This window comes from Syngnathus floridae, chromosome 14 (genome assembly GCF_059516105.1).
Source record: "Syngnathus floridae isolate MCC-2025c chromosome 14, RoL_Sflo_1.0, whole genome shotgun sequence".
Classification (NCBI taxonomy): domain Eukaryota; kingdom Metazoa; phylum Chordata; class Actinopteri; order Syngnathiformes; family Syngnathidae; genus Syngnathus; species Syngnathus floridae.
The window spans coordinates 3,948,261-3,962,315 of NC_142426.1; the positions used below are offsets into that span (position 1 = coordinate 3,948,261).

At 40.1% G+C, this 14,055-nt stretch overlaps 1 protein-coding gene and 1 long non-coding RNA gene across 2 annotated transcripts in view; one reads left to right on the forward strand and one right to left on the reverse strand.

Annotated features, from left to right (window-relative positions):
- Positions 1 to 14,055, reverse strand: part of LOC148387127 (calsyntenin-2-like) — a 55,372-nt gene that overhangs the window by 13,955 nt on the left and 27,362 nt on the right. The window contains exons 3-9 of the mRNA XM_088396597.1: positions 7,729 to 7,924; positions 6,143 to 6,254; positions 5,608 to 5,704; positions 4,481 to 4,630; positions 3,053 to 3,238; positions 2,297 to 2,554; positions 1,692 to 1,813 (exon numbers count right to left, since the gene is read on the reverse strand). Coding sequence (XP_088252723.1) covers positions 1,692 to 1,813; positions 2,297 to 2,554; positions 3,053 to 3,238; positions 4,481 to 4,630; positions 5,608 to 5,704; positions 6,143 to 6,254; positions 7,729 to 7,924 — 1,121 coding nt within the window. The remainder of the gene's footprint in view (positions 1 to 1,691; positions 1,814 to 2,296; positions 2,555 to 3,052; positions 3,239 to 4,480; positions 4,631 to 5,607; positions 5,705 to 6,142; positions 6,255 to 7,728; positions 7,925 to 14,055) is intronic.
- LOC148387128 (uncharacterized) overlaps positions 1 to 14,055 on the forward strand; it is a 49,237-nt gene that overhangs the window by 8,269 nt on the left and 26,913 nt on the right. The gene's annotated exons all lie outside the window — the stretch shown is intronic.

Genomic DNA, 14,055 nt, shown 5'->3' on the forward strand with positions numbered 1-14,055 from the left:
GCTCTCGACTGTACTACTCATCTATCCATCGGGACTGTTTAGGGCACATGTCAAACTCGAGGCCCGGGGGCCAGGTACGGCCCACCACATCATTGTGCGTGTCATTACTAGAATTGCTAATTGTCTTCACTTTTAATATCTTTTTTTGTTAATATTTGACCAGTTTTTACTCGTCTGATTTGAAAACGAGTTGTTCATCAATTTGTTTTGTAGCTTTTACTGTATATAATATGAGATGCTCATACATTTATTTGGGTTGACAGTCATAATGGCCATCCGAAAGAAGCTATGACTACAATGCGGCCCGCCCCAAAAAAAAAAAAATTGACACCCCTGGGTTAGGGCAACTAAAACAACACTGACTCAACAACATGTAATTCATTCATCCATCCGCTAACAATACCTGCAGAATATGTTCATGTCTTATGAAATTGTTAAATTATGACCAAAGGCTGCCTTTTTACCTTGCAGCTATATTTTTGGAAAGAAACTGTGTTTTAGGTTTCTTTGACCTTACCTGTGTGGCTTCAGGGTATATCACTTTTTCATGACGTTAGCTCAGATCCAAAAAGCAGTGCTTTTGGTTTAGCAGCTTCCAGCCAGGCCGGACAATAACACAAATGGCAACGCGCTCATTCTCTAGCCGCCTCACGTTTCCGCCTGTCTGGAAACGTGGATTGTTATACCTCATGTTCCCTAAATATTTACTTTCACACGTCTTCCCCCTCCCCTTTTAATTTTCTTTTATTTTTATACATATCCTTGTAATGTGATTTCAAATCCAATTATTACTGAGTGTGATTTTTTTTAAAAACAATTTAATAACTAGTTGCAAGCACCATCTTTAAGACGAAAATAACTGCAGTGTGATGTTTGCCTTTTTGTATCTCGGGAGAAACGTCAGAGGCAGGTAAAGATGAAACATTGCAGATAATAAAACAAAACATAAGCGAGTCTAAACAAACTAAGTGAAAAGACAACATGTTTACTTTCAAAAGATTGGAACAAACCAAATTTACTTTTCACCTCATTGGTTGGGAGGGAATTTATGGGAGCAGGGTTCGGTGACAAACAGCATCGAAATAGACCAGAATAACTTTTGATAGAGTGAAGACCTTGAAAGTGGGGAAAAAAAAGAAAAGAAGTGCCGTATTGTAGCAATGTCGGGCTAGCGGAGGATGACAAGACAACAGACCAGTATTATTTGTCATCCTGGGAAGGGGGAGGGTTGCCGCCATTGATCTAGCGATGGAGCTGAAAAGCAGCTGAACTGTAGCGTAGTTTTGCTGACTAGTTTTTAAACACATTTTGAAGAAATCGGAAATTCTAATCGTTGTGAACGCTGTCAAAAATGCACTTTTTGAGCTTTAAATATTTGTTGCTTCGGTAACATCTATGCTATTTTTAAAGTTTTAACATAGCAACATCAATGCTATTTATTAGCCTGTCTATGACATTTTGCATTGTGTGTTAGCATTAAGCTAGTGGTCTTTCCTAATTCAAAATAATGGCGTTATTTGTTACATGATGAATTAATTTGAAAGTAAATTTTGTATTTGTTTGCTTAAACATTTGTTCATCAGACTCATGGAGAATAACGTTCGGAATACATCTGACGCTACAATTTTACATTGAAAAGCAAACGTCCAAAAAACATGAATGGAGAAAACGATCACACACACACTCCTTACCTGCTCCAGCTTCCAGTGGAATTCAGCAGGTCTGAAAGTATCAAGTTGGCTGAAATCTCTTCTAAGCAGGAAGACCAGCCGGCAGTTGTGAATATATAGAGAATAATGATGGCGGTTCATTTCTGCAAAACCATCCACAAATACACATGCAGACACCTGAGATGACTTTTCCCCCCCCTCAATATGTCTCATATATTTCCGGCTGTGTGAAATGAAGTGCTTAGGCGAACTCAACATTTTTGTCATTTGAACCGCCGCTGTTCAAATATAAATACAGCCATATTTTGGGAAAATCATATCTATCATAGCAAGTGTTGTTCTTTGGGTTTGAATAAAATAAACACAGTGATAACATTCAAATCAGTGTGAGATGTTATCAATTTTCTGCCGTCTATCTGGAACTGTTTTTTGGTAGCACGTTGCGTTGTTTTGATCCCTCACTGTCTGGGTTCGGAGAAAAATATGAGATTGAGCATTACTATGCCAACACATAGCCAATGTTATTTTATCAATCATAATGTCAGGAGATTTGTTATGTTGTGTTAGCACTAGCTAACATTTTGCAGGTTTTCACACTGTTTGGAATTAGAACTAAATGTGCTCACCAGTTTTGTCAGAGTTGCACAGCAAAGTTTCCTTCTCAGCTCTGAGTCCCAGACTGGGGCCATGTTTCATCCATGTCGCAACGGTGAACTGATCCGTCAGGTTTTGGGGCACCACGTGATCGGGAACGTTGGCGGCCTGTTGTCCGTCAAATCTGTAGATGAGGTCGCTGTCACGGCCACTGTCGGTCACGAGAGATGCGGTCCAGTTGGTGGATGGGCTCGGGGCGGGGAGAAGATCTGTACTGCCCGATGCTGCGCCTGTCGGAAAAGTAATTTCAGAAAGACAGTTTGAGGGATCTTTGAGTGTTTGGGAAGTCACCAAAAAAAATATGAATAGTGAAACGCAAATAGGCGGGGGACAACTGTAAATACAATGCAAGCTGATTTTAGCTTAGCTGTCTTTGGCTAACAATGAGATCCAGAATATAAATGGAACGCAATAATGAACATGTCACACTTTGGAATGGCCTCGGAGACTTAATTAAGAATATTAAATGGAATTCCAAGCAGTCTCCACGACTACAAAAGGCACACTGGAAATGTTAATAAAACGGAGCGAGACATCAAATGTAATTTCTTACGTTTAATTAAAATTTCATTGTCCCTCATCATGACGACCCTCTGCTGCTAAACAGCAGCTGGATGTTCCAAGCGGGCATTCCAAATCAATCCCTCGTTTTCTTTTATTCTATTATTCCAGTAGTTGCTTCCACTGCAATTCTGCCCCCCCCTAACTACTCAGATGTTTCTACTCACCGCAGAGTTTTTGCAGAGACTTCTCAGAGTACGTTTCTCGATCGCAGCCCTTCCCAATGTGACTTGTCTGAAGCTCTACCATGACTTTTATACCAGACAAGGGTTCTCCGCATGTTTCCAAGTGCAACTTGGGAAAGAGACTCTTGCTGCCAGTGCCCGGCTCATAGTCCACACGCTTATTCCAGCCTGAAGATTTAAAAAAAACAAGCTGTGTTATTGTTAGATTAGACACAGATCTACCTGTGTTGCAACACCAATTGTTTAAACATCACTTGCTTGAAGCTTCTTTTTGAGAAGAGTTGCTCTCTCTGCGAACGTGCCAGTAAGTCAAGTTTATTTATACAGCATATTTGCTCAAAGTTTATGTTGACATCTTTTAACACTCTTAGATCAATATGACATTTAAATAAATGTAACTGGTGCAGGATGTCTCCGTTTCCAGAATGTGACATTTGATTCATTAGGCTGGTCTATAAAAAAAAGACTGCTCCTGTCATTTTCACATAAAATGTAGGGGGGATTAGTATTTAATTGGTGTCGAGACATGAATATAAAAGAACTAGTTTTTTGTCTTGTTCCAATCCGTTAAGTAGGTGTAACAAGAGTTGTTTTGAAGCTCTAAGGCGCTTCTTAGCTCTTGGCGTGAAACCGCATGACAGGTATATTTAGAAAATTCCCTGTATTTGTCATTTCTTGTTGTCTGGGAGTATTCATGTGTGAGCAAATTTACTAACCATAATATCTTACGTCCAAAAAAATGACCTTTCAACTGAGAACAGAGCTAACTACATTATGGCTAAATGCCGCACGCGCTGTAAAAGGTCGGAGATGTTTTAAAAACGGCAGGAAGGAGCAAGAAGATTTCTGTCTGATTCGAAGTTTCTCACTTTTCTCCCTTGAGTTTTCTTTTTTTGATCTCCTCCTCACTTTTATTCCTGGCCTGGGTGAGTTGGACTTGTGAGATGCTGTCAGCGCTGACAGGTGAGGCAGCAGGAAAAAAGTCGGGTTCCAATTGCAGACTCCCATGTTGAAGGAAACGCTCCCAGCCAATTTTCTCTCTAGAGCTTTTCTTTCATTATTATTATTATTATTTTTTGGGGGGGGGAGGGTTCCACCACAGGGTTTGATTTCCATGAGAGACATTTGGTCTAAAATGAAACTAAATTCCCTGGAGGAAACGGGTGTGCAGGCTTCAATTTCACACTCACCGGGTTCTAAATATTTCCACAAAAATAATAATTATTGAATTATACAAGCAATATTTCAAAATGGCTGGTCAAAACAGATTTGTTCACACTATTTTCAACACTTTATATTGGCTGATAAAAATAACAGATGGTGTGGTGACAGACCAATAACGTTGATTTATATATATATAAAAAAAAAAAAACGACATAGATTTCCGCCCGTCGCTTGGCTATTTCTGACCTTGCCACCCAGCTTTGCAGACAGGCTTGACATCAATATGCACGGCCACATCCTCCTTTGCCGTCTTCTGACCGCAGTCAAAGGCTGTCACCAGAATCTTGTAGCTCTGCTGCTTGTCATAGCTCAGTCGTTCCGTGTTTCTGATATTACCTAAAGGCCACCAAAACAAAGTGGAAATTAGTCAACACTCATTTTTTTGGGCAATTCCAGCGGTCCGTATTCAGATCACCTTAGTTTGCAAATTGACTTTTTAAATTGCTTATATACAAGGTTTCTGGAGTAAGATTAAACTACCTATTTATGAAAATGTGTCGGTGAGAGAGCCATTGTGCTGCTTCGCTAAGGTGTCCCTTCATTGCTTTTCAAAAAGGAAATGTCACTACAGGGGTTGGAAAAGTCTTGCTCCACCCCAGTCGTCATGGTAACAAAAGCCGTAGTCTGCATTTGCATCACACAGAGCCCAAAACACTGTGATATGAAACAGAGTGTGTAATAATTCGTCACCCTTTGTGTTATTTGAATAAAGAACATCAGACTTTTAATTAACACAGCTAAGAACTTTTCTTTTTTTTACGTGTCCTTGAAAGAACTATCCAGCTCACTCGATTCCATCTCATCTCCTTTGTGCACGAAATGTCAAGTGTACAGTTACAATTTTTTTTCCACTTTATTTGATTTGTTATGCCGATTCACTCAACAAAAATATACAGCGAGAGAGAGTCACATAAAGTACATGAAGGCCTCCGGCTGGCCCTTTTCTTTGAATCTTGCTGAATTCATCCAGATCAACACAGTGTGGAAATGGACGTTCATGGAGGAGCAAGCAAATAGCCCAAAGCTGAAACGTTAGACATGCGCTGAATAAAAAACAATTGAAAATCAATCCCAAAAATGTCCTCCAGCCATCAAGAAAGTGTGCAGAGACACTAGCCTAATAGATCTTGGTTCTAGTTTATTCATGGTTTATTTCCTGCTACTATTAACTATGTGAATTATTAGAGTAGTAGCAGTATATTGATAATACGTTATAACTAATAATGAGTATTTTATTTTGAGGTGAAAATAAACGGCCACCTGTCCTTTCCCTTGCATATTTTTAAACAAATATTGCACACACACAGACTCACCATTGCGGTCGATGGCAAATGGCGTGCCTGGAGTGTCAATTTCATAGTTGCAGATCTGACTGTACTGTGGAGAACAGTCCTGGTCCCAAGCCTCCACCTGTGACAGCACAAAATACACTTCAGCTGCTGGCTACCGAGCAGTGGCGGAACTAGGATTTTTTTTTTTTCTTTGGGGGGGGCTATGGGGATATCACAAAGTGTTTCCTACAGTAGATCGAGCGAAATGGAGAGAAAAACTCCTAAAAGTCAATTTACCGTATTTTCCGCACTATAAGGTGCACCTAAAAACCTTTGTCTCAGTGCGCCTTATAATCAGGTGCGCCTTATATATGGACCAATATTGAGCCACTACAGCAGGCGTGTCCAAAGTCCGGCCCGCGGGCCAAATTTATACATCTTATATATGGACAAAGTCTTAAAATGGGCCATTCATTGAAGGTGCGCCTTATAATCCGGTGCGCCTCATAGTGCGGAAAATACAGTATATATTGTAAATATTATCAACCACAGGCGTCATATAGCGTGAGCAAAATACCTGCAAAATGCTGTCGTAGATCTTGCCTTCGGTTACTGCTGCTTTGTATAGAGGCTCCCGAAACACGGGGCAAAACTCATTGACGTCATCCACCTGGATGTGCACCACGGCCCTGGGAGAAAGCATGAAATGCATGGATGAGAAACATCAGGGAGGGACATGTAGTTTGGAAGTGATTGATGGAGAGAACGGGCAGCAGAGACAAGATGCAAAAAGATGGATGAAGAAAAAGGGAACGGAGGAATCCATTAGTGGTGATCAAACTTAATTAAAACCTTTTTTGTGGTCTATCTTAAGAACACCCGATGAAGACAGAAGGGGGCATTTATAGGAGAATACAGTCCTAAAAATAGAAAGCCGCCCACTTCTCTCGAGCACCTGCGAAGAAATTTGCTTCGCAGAATTTAAAAGCCAAGCAATGATTCACACAAGTTTGCTTTTTCCGTGACCTTCCCTGTAACTTGTGTCTGAGGACGCACATCTGGCAAATTAATGACATTAGCTTAATGAGGCCTATTTAGAATGTCATGCCGTGATAAGGACACGTACACACACACACACACGGACGGACATGGCGCGCCATTCATCTTCTACCGGAGAAATTCATCCCAGAGCTCCCCGAGCTCATAAATTTCCCTTTACCTCGTCGTCTCTTCGTACCTTCAATAGCAAGCATTCAAATTTTCACTGCTTGTATGAGTGAAGCGGCAGTGGCTTTGATTTGATACTGTCAATGCCAGATGCCATGTATGTCACTGTCAATCACAACGAACGCCTGCACGCTCTCCGACGTACACGGGCGGGCACGCAATCCTGTCAACAGACGTCGTCAGCACGCCTGAAGTGACGGGCGCTCGATGAAAAGGAGGGCTGCGCCGCTGCCGCCGCCGCCAGTACAAGGAAATATTATCTGTTATATTATTATCTGAAATATAACTGTTAGCTTAACTGGTAACCACATTACGTTTTCAAAGCCATAGCACCAGGCTACTTCCAGAACGGGAGTGACTACTGCTGACCCGAACGAAAAATAATTTTAGTTCTACATCAGAAAGTTGCGGCTGTGTCTCACTCGTTTAAATCCGGATTTTTTTTTTTTTTTGTGAAAGCTTTTGTGCATTTGACAGGCTCTCCGTAAATCATTTGTGTCGCTGTCTTCGTAGCTCTGATGCAAAAGTACGTATTATTCATGTTCTAGTCAAGCTTTTGTCTTATATATCTCACCTCAGATGTTACACACGTGACTCATTCCAAGCGAGAGAGCATTAGCGCTACAAGACAGCTTGAATAATCGCCTTTGTTATAACTGCGTTTCCATTGTGCGGCAAAATGAATCGGTGACGGCAAAACAAAGGCGCCCGCAAAGCCGTCATACACAAATGATTATTCCAACGAGAAAATTATACCATTTTCACATTCTCTCAATTCATGTCAAGTAGATCTTGTAAATTACATTTGCAATTATTTTGTCATGTAAGATTTTGTGGCTTTGAGTCAGTGGGAAACAATTTGAAATATCAAACTGTTCACTAAACGGCATAACACGAGGGCTGAAAAAATGTCGTGCATGCTCATGCCGCACTCACTTGTGGGATTTCTTCCAGTCGGCCCCACCGGGTCCAGCTCCGCAGTCATAGGCTTGGATAATGAATGTGTATTCCTTCTGGTTCTCGCAGTCCACAGGGCCACTGGCTCTCAGTACACCTTCTCCTGAGGTACGATTCAACACCACTGCCTCGAAAGGAATGTCCTGGCCATAAATCTTAAAGGCACAAATTTCTCCTAAAAAGACAAGCAAAAACACGGAAGAGTGTTTTTTATTTTTTTAAGCGAGTAATTACTTGACAATAGCGACGCATGTTTCTTTTGGTATCGTACGCAACAAATGACTTCAATGTCATCTTATTGTAACCTTGACCTTTGTCGACCATATCTAATCTGTTGGAGTCAATCGGTGAAAGCAGAACTGCCCTCCGAGCAAGGCTTAGATATCACAATGAAACGAGAAACTCTGGTCAAGGCCGTATCGACAAAATAAATGAAAGGGGTGAACTTGATGAGAAATAAAAATATCAAAGTAAAGAGATGAATCAAGAACACATCTAATATGGAAATGTCATTCATTTCAAATGTCTCCCCCCCAATTGAGCCGTTAGCCACTCTGTCATTTTCAAAATGGCCGCCTCCCTGAGGTGGAGAGAAACAAGTGGCTTTTTATGCTTACCGTATTTTCCGCACTATAAGGTGCACTGGATTATAAGGCGCACCTTCAATGAATGGCCCATTTTAAAACTTTGTCCATATATTTGGACATGCCTGCCGTAGTGGCTCAAGATTGGTCCATATATAAGGCGCACCGGATTATAAGGCGCACTGTTGGCTTTTGAGGAAATTGGAAGTTTTTAGGTGCGCCTTATACTGCGGGAAATACGGTAATCCATATTCCACAAACGCAGAATTATCAAGTGCTGGTGTATAACACTATTTGCTTACTGAATTTCTTTCAACCTGATTAGATTTGAAAAAAACACCCCCAGCGGGTTAAAAGAGAGCATTCTCTTGAGCTGAGGTTTTGCAGTGTTCATGGCCATTTTTAAAGGATGTTTATTCCTCATTTGCTCCTCCGAGTTGAGTTTGCGAGCAAGTTGTAATGTTTACACGTGCGAGACGACCAGTCAGCGAATTTAGAGGGGAAAACATTTCGCTTAATAATACCACAAACAACAACGTGACCAAGTTTGTGGATAGCAGTGAAAAGTTATTTCCAGGTCACACTTTGTGGATGGATGCAAATCCATTTTCCGCTCCATCCATCGTAGCAAATATTTCTGGATTCAATTTTACAGTGGAATGCAATTGAGTTATGCAGAGGACTGAGGAAGTGGCAAATGCGCGGCTGGATATGTAAATAGTCCAGATTTCCTCTCTTCTTATTTTTACTGTCAGCAAACATGTACATATGCGTACACCCCCCCCTTACGCATCCATTTCATTTCTTGCCACTTAGCTTGTTTCTCAGCACTCCACCCCTAAGGGAGCACTTCAAATTCGTGGAAATTCATGGATGAAAGCCAAGTCTAATCTTTGGGCTGGTATGGCGGAATGTAAAGGCTGGCTTTTTAAAGTCAACATAATAACGCTATCGTTCGGGCTCACGGCGAAAGGAAAGAGGCCGTGACAATACGGCTAATGTCAATAAATGTCACAGTGATGGAAAATGTCAAGCTGTCAATAAGTGAGTACGTATTTCAAATGAACTGACCTTACGGCAAACATCTTAAAGTTTCACTTGAATATTTTTAACGAAGTAGATGTGGGCAAAATTAATTAGTGTCTAAAAAAACTCAATTAAACATGAGACAATGTAAAGTTGTAAGAGGTTGCCTGTAAAATCTAGATGGAAATTTTAACAATGTCATTAAGTCCTTTTCCACTATAGTTTTTTCTTATACAGTGCCTAGGGGTGTCTTAAGTAGCTTTTATAAGCGTAAGGACAACACATTTGGATTCAATTAAAAAAAATCCACACATAAAAACACCCAAAGTAAAAATAAATATTTTGATATTTAACACATCACAGAGAAGACAACCTTGCCAAATTTGAATGACTGACATGTGACGACGAGGCGCTCTAAAGCGGCTCGTCCGCAGAAGATTCAGTTTCAGAAGCTAGCTAAGAGCAAAGTGTATCATTAGCGCAAAATGAATATGACATCGCCTCCATGGACAGGAAACCTTGTAACATAATTGAAACAAATTAGTGGAGGAATGAAGCCTTGACTTTTTATTTGGAGTGACAAGTTACTTTCCCAATTAGCGCCTCGCCAGTGGGACACATCCACCTTAATCAGCTTTTAGTAATTTAACAATGTGAAGTATCACTTCTAATCAGGATTGTGATTCTGTCACCGCGACTGGCAACTTTGCCGTGATGAAATGACACCGAAGTGAAAAACACTGAGGTGAGGACGAATGTGATGTTAGAGACAATTAAAAATAAATAAATAAATAAATAAATAAATAAATAAATAAATAAATAAATAGATTGTTGGAATAATTCAAGTGAAGTCTTGGCCTGCCAGACCTGACGTAAATAAATAAATAAATAAATAAATTTTAAAAAGCACTGAGGTGAGGGCGAATATGATGTAAGAGACAACTAAAAATAATTAATAAATACATAAATAAATAAATTATATATATATATATATATATATATATATATATATATACCTAGTGCGTAATTGTTGTTTTTTTTAACAATGACTGAGGAAGGCAATGTTTTGAAAACAAAGTAATGTTATATGAATTTTTTTAGTCTTGATGCCGCCAATACAAATTGCAATTTCTCTGTACTGCATCTAATTTTATTTTAAGTCTTTCGCATGATACTATCGTGCATTTCCATTGATTTTTAAGCAAATACTTCAAAAGCTTTAAACTGATGAAGCCTGTGTGTTTCCCAGGCAGAGTATCAGACGGTCTTAAGCTTTGATTCCTTCATTCCCTCAACTAAGCTCACACTCGGCCCACATCTTCGCATTTAATTAATGACAGACTGGCACATCATCTCGCTCCTGACTGTCGAGATACGACCAAACTCCTACTGAACACACACGCATGCACATTTTTATCTCGGTTAAGAAGGTGACGTGGTTAATTGTCATTTGTTTGCTTGGTATAATCCTGAATAATTTGTGCAAATTGTAAAAGCTTTTTTTTTGGTTGTTGTTGTATTAGAGCGTATGTCTCAGATTATCTGTAATTCTATCCACCTACTCGCATAATGACCATTTATTTAAATATCTAGTTTCTTTTGAGCACAACCATCCTCCACTATGTTCTAGCCTCGTTTTTTTTTGGGGTGCGAGAAAAAAACTGAAAACAAATGAAGGCTTTCTGCTAAGCCATTCAACTCCGAGCTTAAATGGGATTTTCTCTCTCGTCTCAAGGTTTTCCCGAGGTTATGATGAGGACATTAAGTAGACTGAAGGATAAGATATTTAAAAAGTTAGCTTAGCCGCAGCTCTGTATTTCTATTTTTTTACCAAAGCCGGACTTGTGCTTTGATCTGTTTATTTCTCGACAGCAAATGAAGTTATAATTAATGACACTGCCATGCAGCCAACAGTTTGAAGACTTCCAAGATTTTCTCTTGCAAAAAAAAAAAAAAAGATGAATGATACAGTTAAGGTCTAATGAACACATTTTATTTTTGGACCAATTAGTTGAATGATGAAAATGACAGGATTGTGAGCAGCCAATATATTTATTTTAAAAATGACATATTGCAAGTACTCCTAAAATGTGTCTGTGTGTGTGTGTGTGTGTGTGTGTGTGTGTGTGTGTGTGTGTGTGTGTGTGTGTGTGTGTGTGTGTGTGTGTGTGTGTGTGTGTGTGTGTGTGTGTGTGTGTGTGTGTGTGTGTGTGTGTGTGTGTGTGTGTGTGTGTGTGTGTGTGTGTGTGTGTGTGTGTGTGTGTGTGTGTGTGTGTGTGTGTGTGTGTGTGTGTGTGTGTGTGTGTGTGTGTGTGTGTGTGTGTGTGTGTGTGTGTGTGTGTGTGTGTGTGTGTGTGTGTGTGTGTGTGTGTGTGTGTGTGTGTGTGTGTGTGTGTGTGTGTGTGTGTGTGTGTGTGTGTGTGTGTGTGTGTGTGTGTGTGTGTGTGTGTGTGTGTGTGTGTGTGTGTGTGTGTGTGTGTGTGTGTGTGTGTGTGTGTGTGTGTGTGTGTGTGTGTGTGTGTGTGTGTGTGTGTGTGTGTGTGTGTGTGTGTGTGTGTGTATTTTTTTTTTTATGCGGAAGGACAGTGCAATGGGTGTCTTGTCAGTGAAAGAGTGAATTGCGGAGAGCAATTCATCAGTCCCAACGGGCTCGCTCACATCATAGGTCACCTCTTAATTGCATTTGGGGAAGTAGTTACACCAACCGCTTGACCTCAGGGCGACAAACTGACACCTTGCACAGATGTACACATGCCAGCACATTAAGATGCATACTCAAGTTTGCCATTCCTCCAGAATCACCATGATACGACTATAAAATAAAAAGAAGCTGAAGTCTGCTGATATACAAACAAACAGTGGAAAAAAAATACATTATAATGACCAGATTCCAGATTTCAGACCACCCACTCAACAAATGAACTCTAAAGTTCTCCAGTAAAAACGACATACAAACGACTTCTGTGGTTTTGTAAATTCGTGAAGCTGTAATTGTAGCGTGGAGTTCCATCAAATTATTACTGTACTTGCTAACATTGACTCCAGAGTCAACTAACAGGTGTAAGCGCCACTCAATCATCTCGCATTATGTCCTCTCATTTCTTCTCTCTGGGATTTTCACTACGATAAGCAAATTATTCACATCTTATCATGTGCGTGCACTCAAAGGCACTTCCTTTTAGCGCTGGTTGCTCCCTCATTTACAGAGCTGTGTGCACGCACTCACTTGACTGTTAAATGGCTTTTTGAGAAACAGTTAAGATGCTAAAGGCACATTTCTAGACGAAATTTCAGATTTCCGTTGAAGAAAAAATATTCCATTTCATAATGTCTACGTGTGCTCCACCACCATTTGTGTTCAAATCCATTGCTTCGAAAATCGCATTGTGTGTCAGTCATTAGCAGTGCGATGTCAGCATGTAATTCTCCTTGTCTAATGTTTAGCTTGGGAGCTAATAAAATATGACAGGTGGCATTTAAGAACCCCTGGAGACTTGATGCATGCAAACACACTCTTAATTAAATATATAAAAGGAGAGCTTGAAGCCATCATGTGATACGGCTGGGTGCTGCCTTGCTGCTTTTTTGCATTCAGCCTTTATCAAAAGATACATTTAGAACAACATCTGAAGAAGAGCTAATGAGCAAGACACTTCGGGTATGCTGGCAAGGACAACTTAATAACCAATATGCCATCTTTCATTGATCGCCGCATGCTAGTTAACGGTTGTCATCGTAGACCATCTCACCCATCATTCCCCGTCACGTTTAATCATCAGTGTCAGATGAAGACTTTTATTTTAATAAGGAAAAAAAACCTGTGGCTTTTATTTCTTATGATATTAATAAGAAAGTCAGACGGCTCCTGCGATGCCATTGATTGGAGTTTGTGATCAAATTGGTCAACAGTAAATTTTCCACAGAGATGGCTTTATTATGCTGCACACCATTTTGATGCAGATTTTTTTTGATTTATTGTTTGACCTATAACACTTAAATGTTACCATTTTTTTAGCTTTTCCAAAAAAAAAAAAATCCATCTGTTGTTGAACTTAAGCCTGACTCAATAAATACTTCTAAATATATTACGGTAATAAATATTACACTATTGTGTTATCATTATCATCAATAGCTGCTGACTGACGAGAGGAAAAACACGGGCAGATTCAGTTTCCGCTATTTCCTATTTAAAAAAAAAAAAAAAAGAGAAAAAAAAAGAAACTTCTGTGAAAAGCACTTCAATTTGTCAATGTGTCATTTTCCAGAGCTGGAAGAGTGTGTGAAAGTATACATCAGTTGGACGTTCAACTCGGTTCTGTTTAGCCTCTGCCTCGCTGCCCTCGTCCATTACTCCGTCAATCATTTGAAATTTCCTTTCTGCCCGCTTTTTTTGTATCCACCTTTTTGTTCAAACTCTAGGGCGGTGTGACAAACGTTATTTCACGTGAAATAAATGGACAGTGGAGAAAAAGGTGATTAAATGGCACGCCATAGAAAATGGGGCTGTTGTCTTGGCGTCTCAGCCCCCCCCGATCGGGGGTCTCTGCAACTCATTCCTACACCCAATTTCCCAAGCGGTTTCCCGTTTCAGACCCTCGCTGCTATCTATCACCCCGAGGCAGGCAAGCCTTGACTCCTTCACTAAATTACCGCCGAGCAAATGAGACATAAAGTGGGGTAATGTGCTTAAAATTAG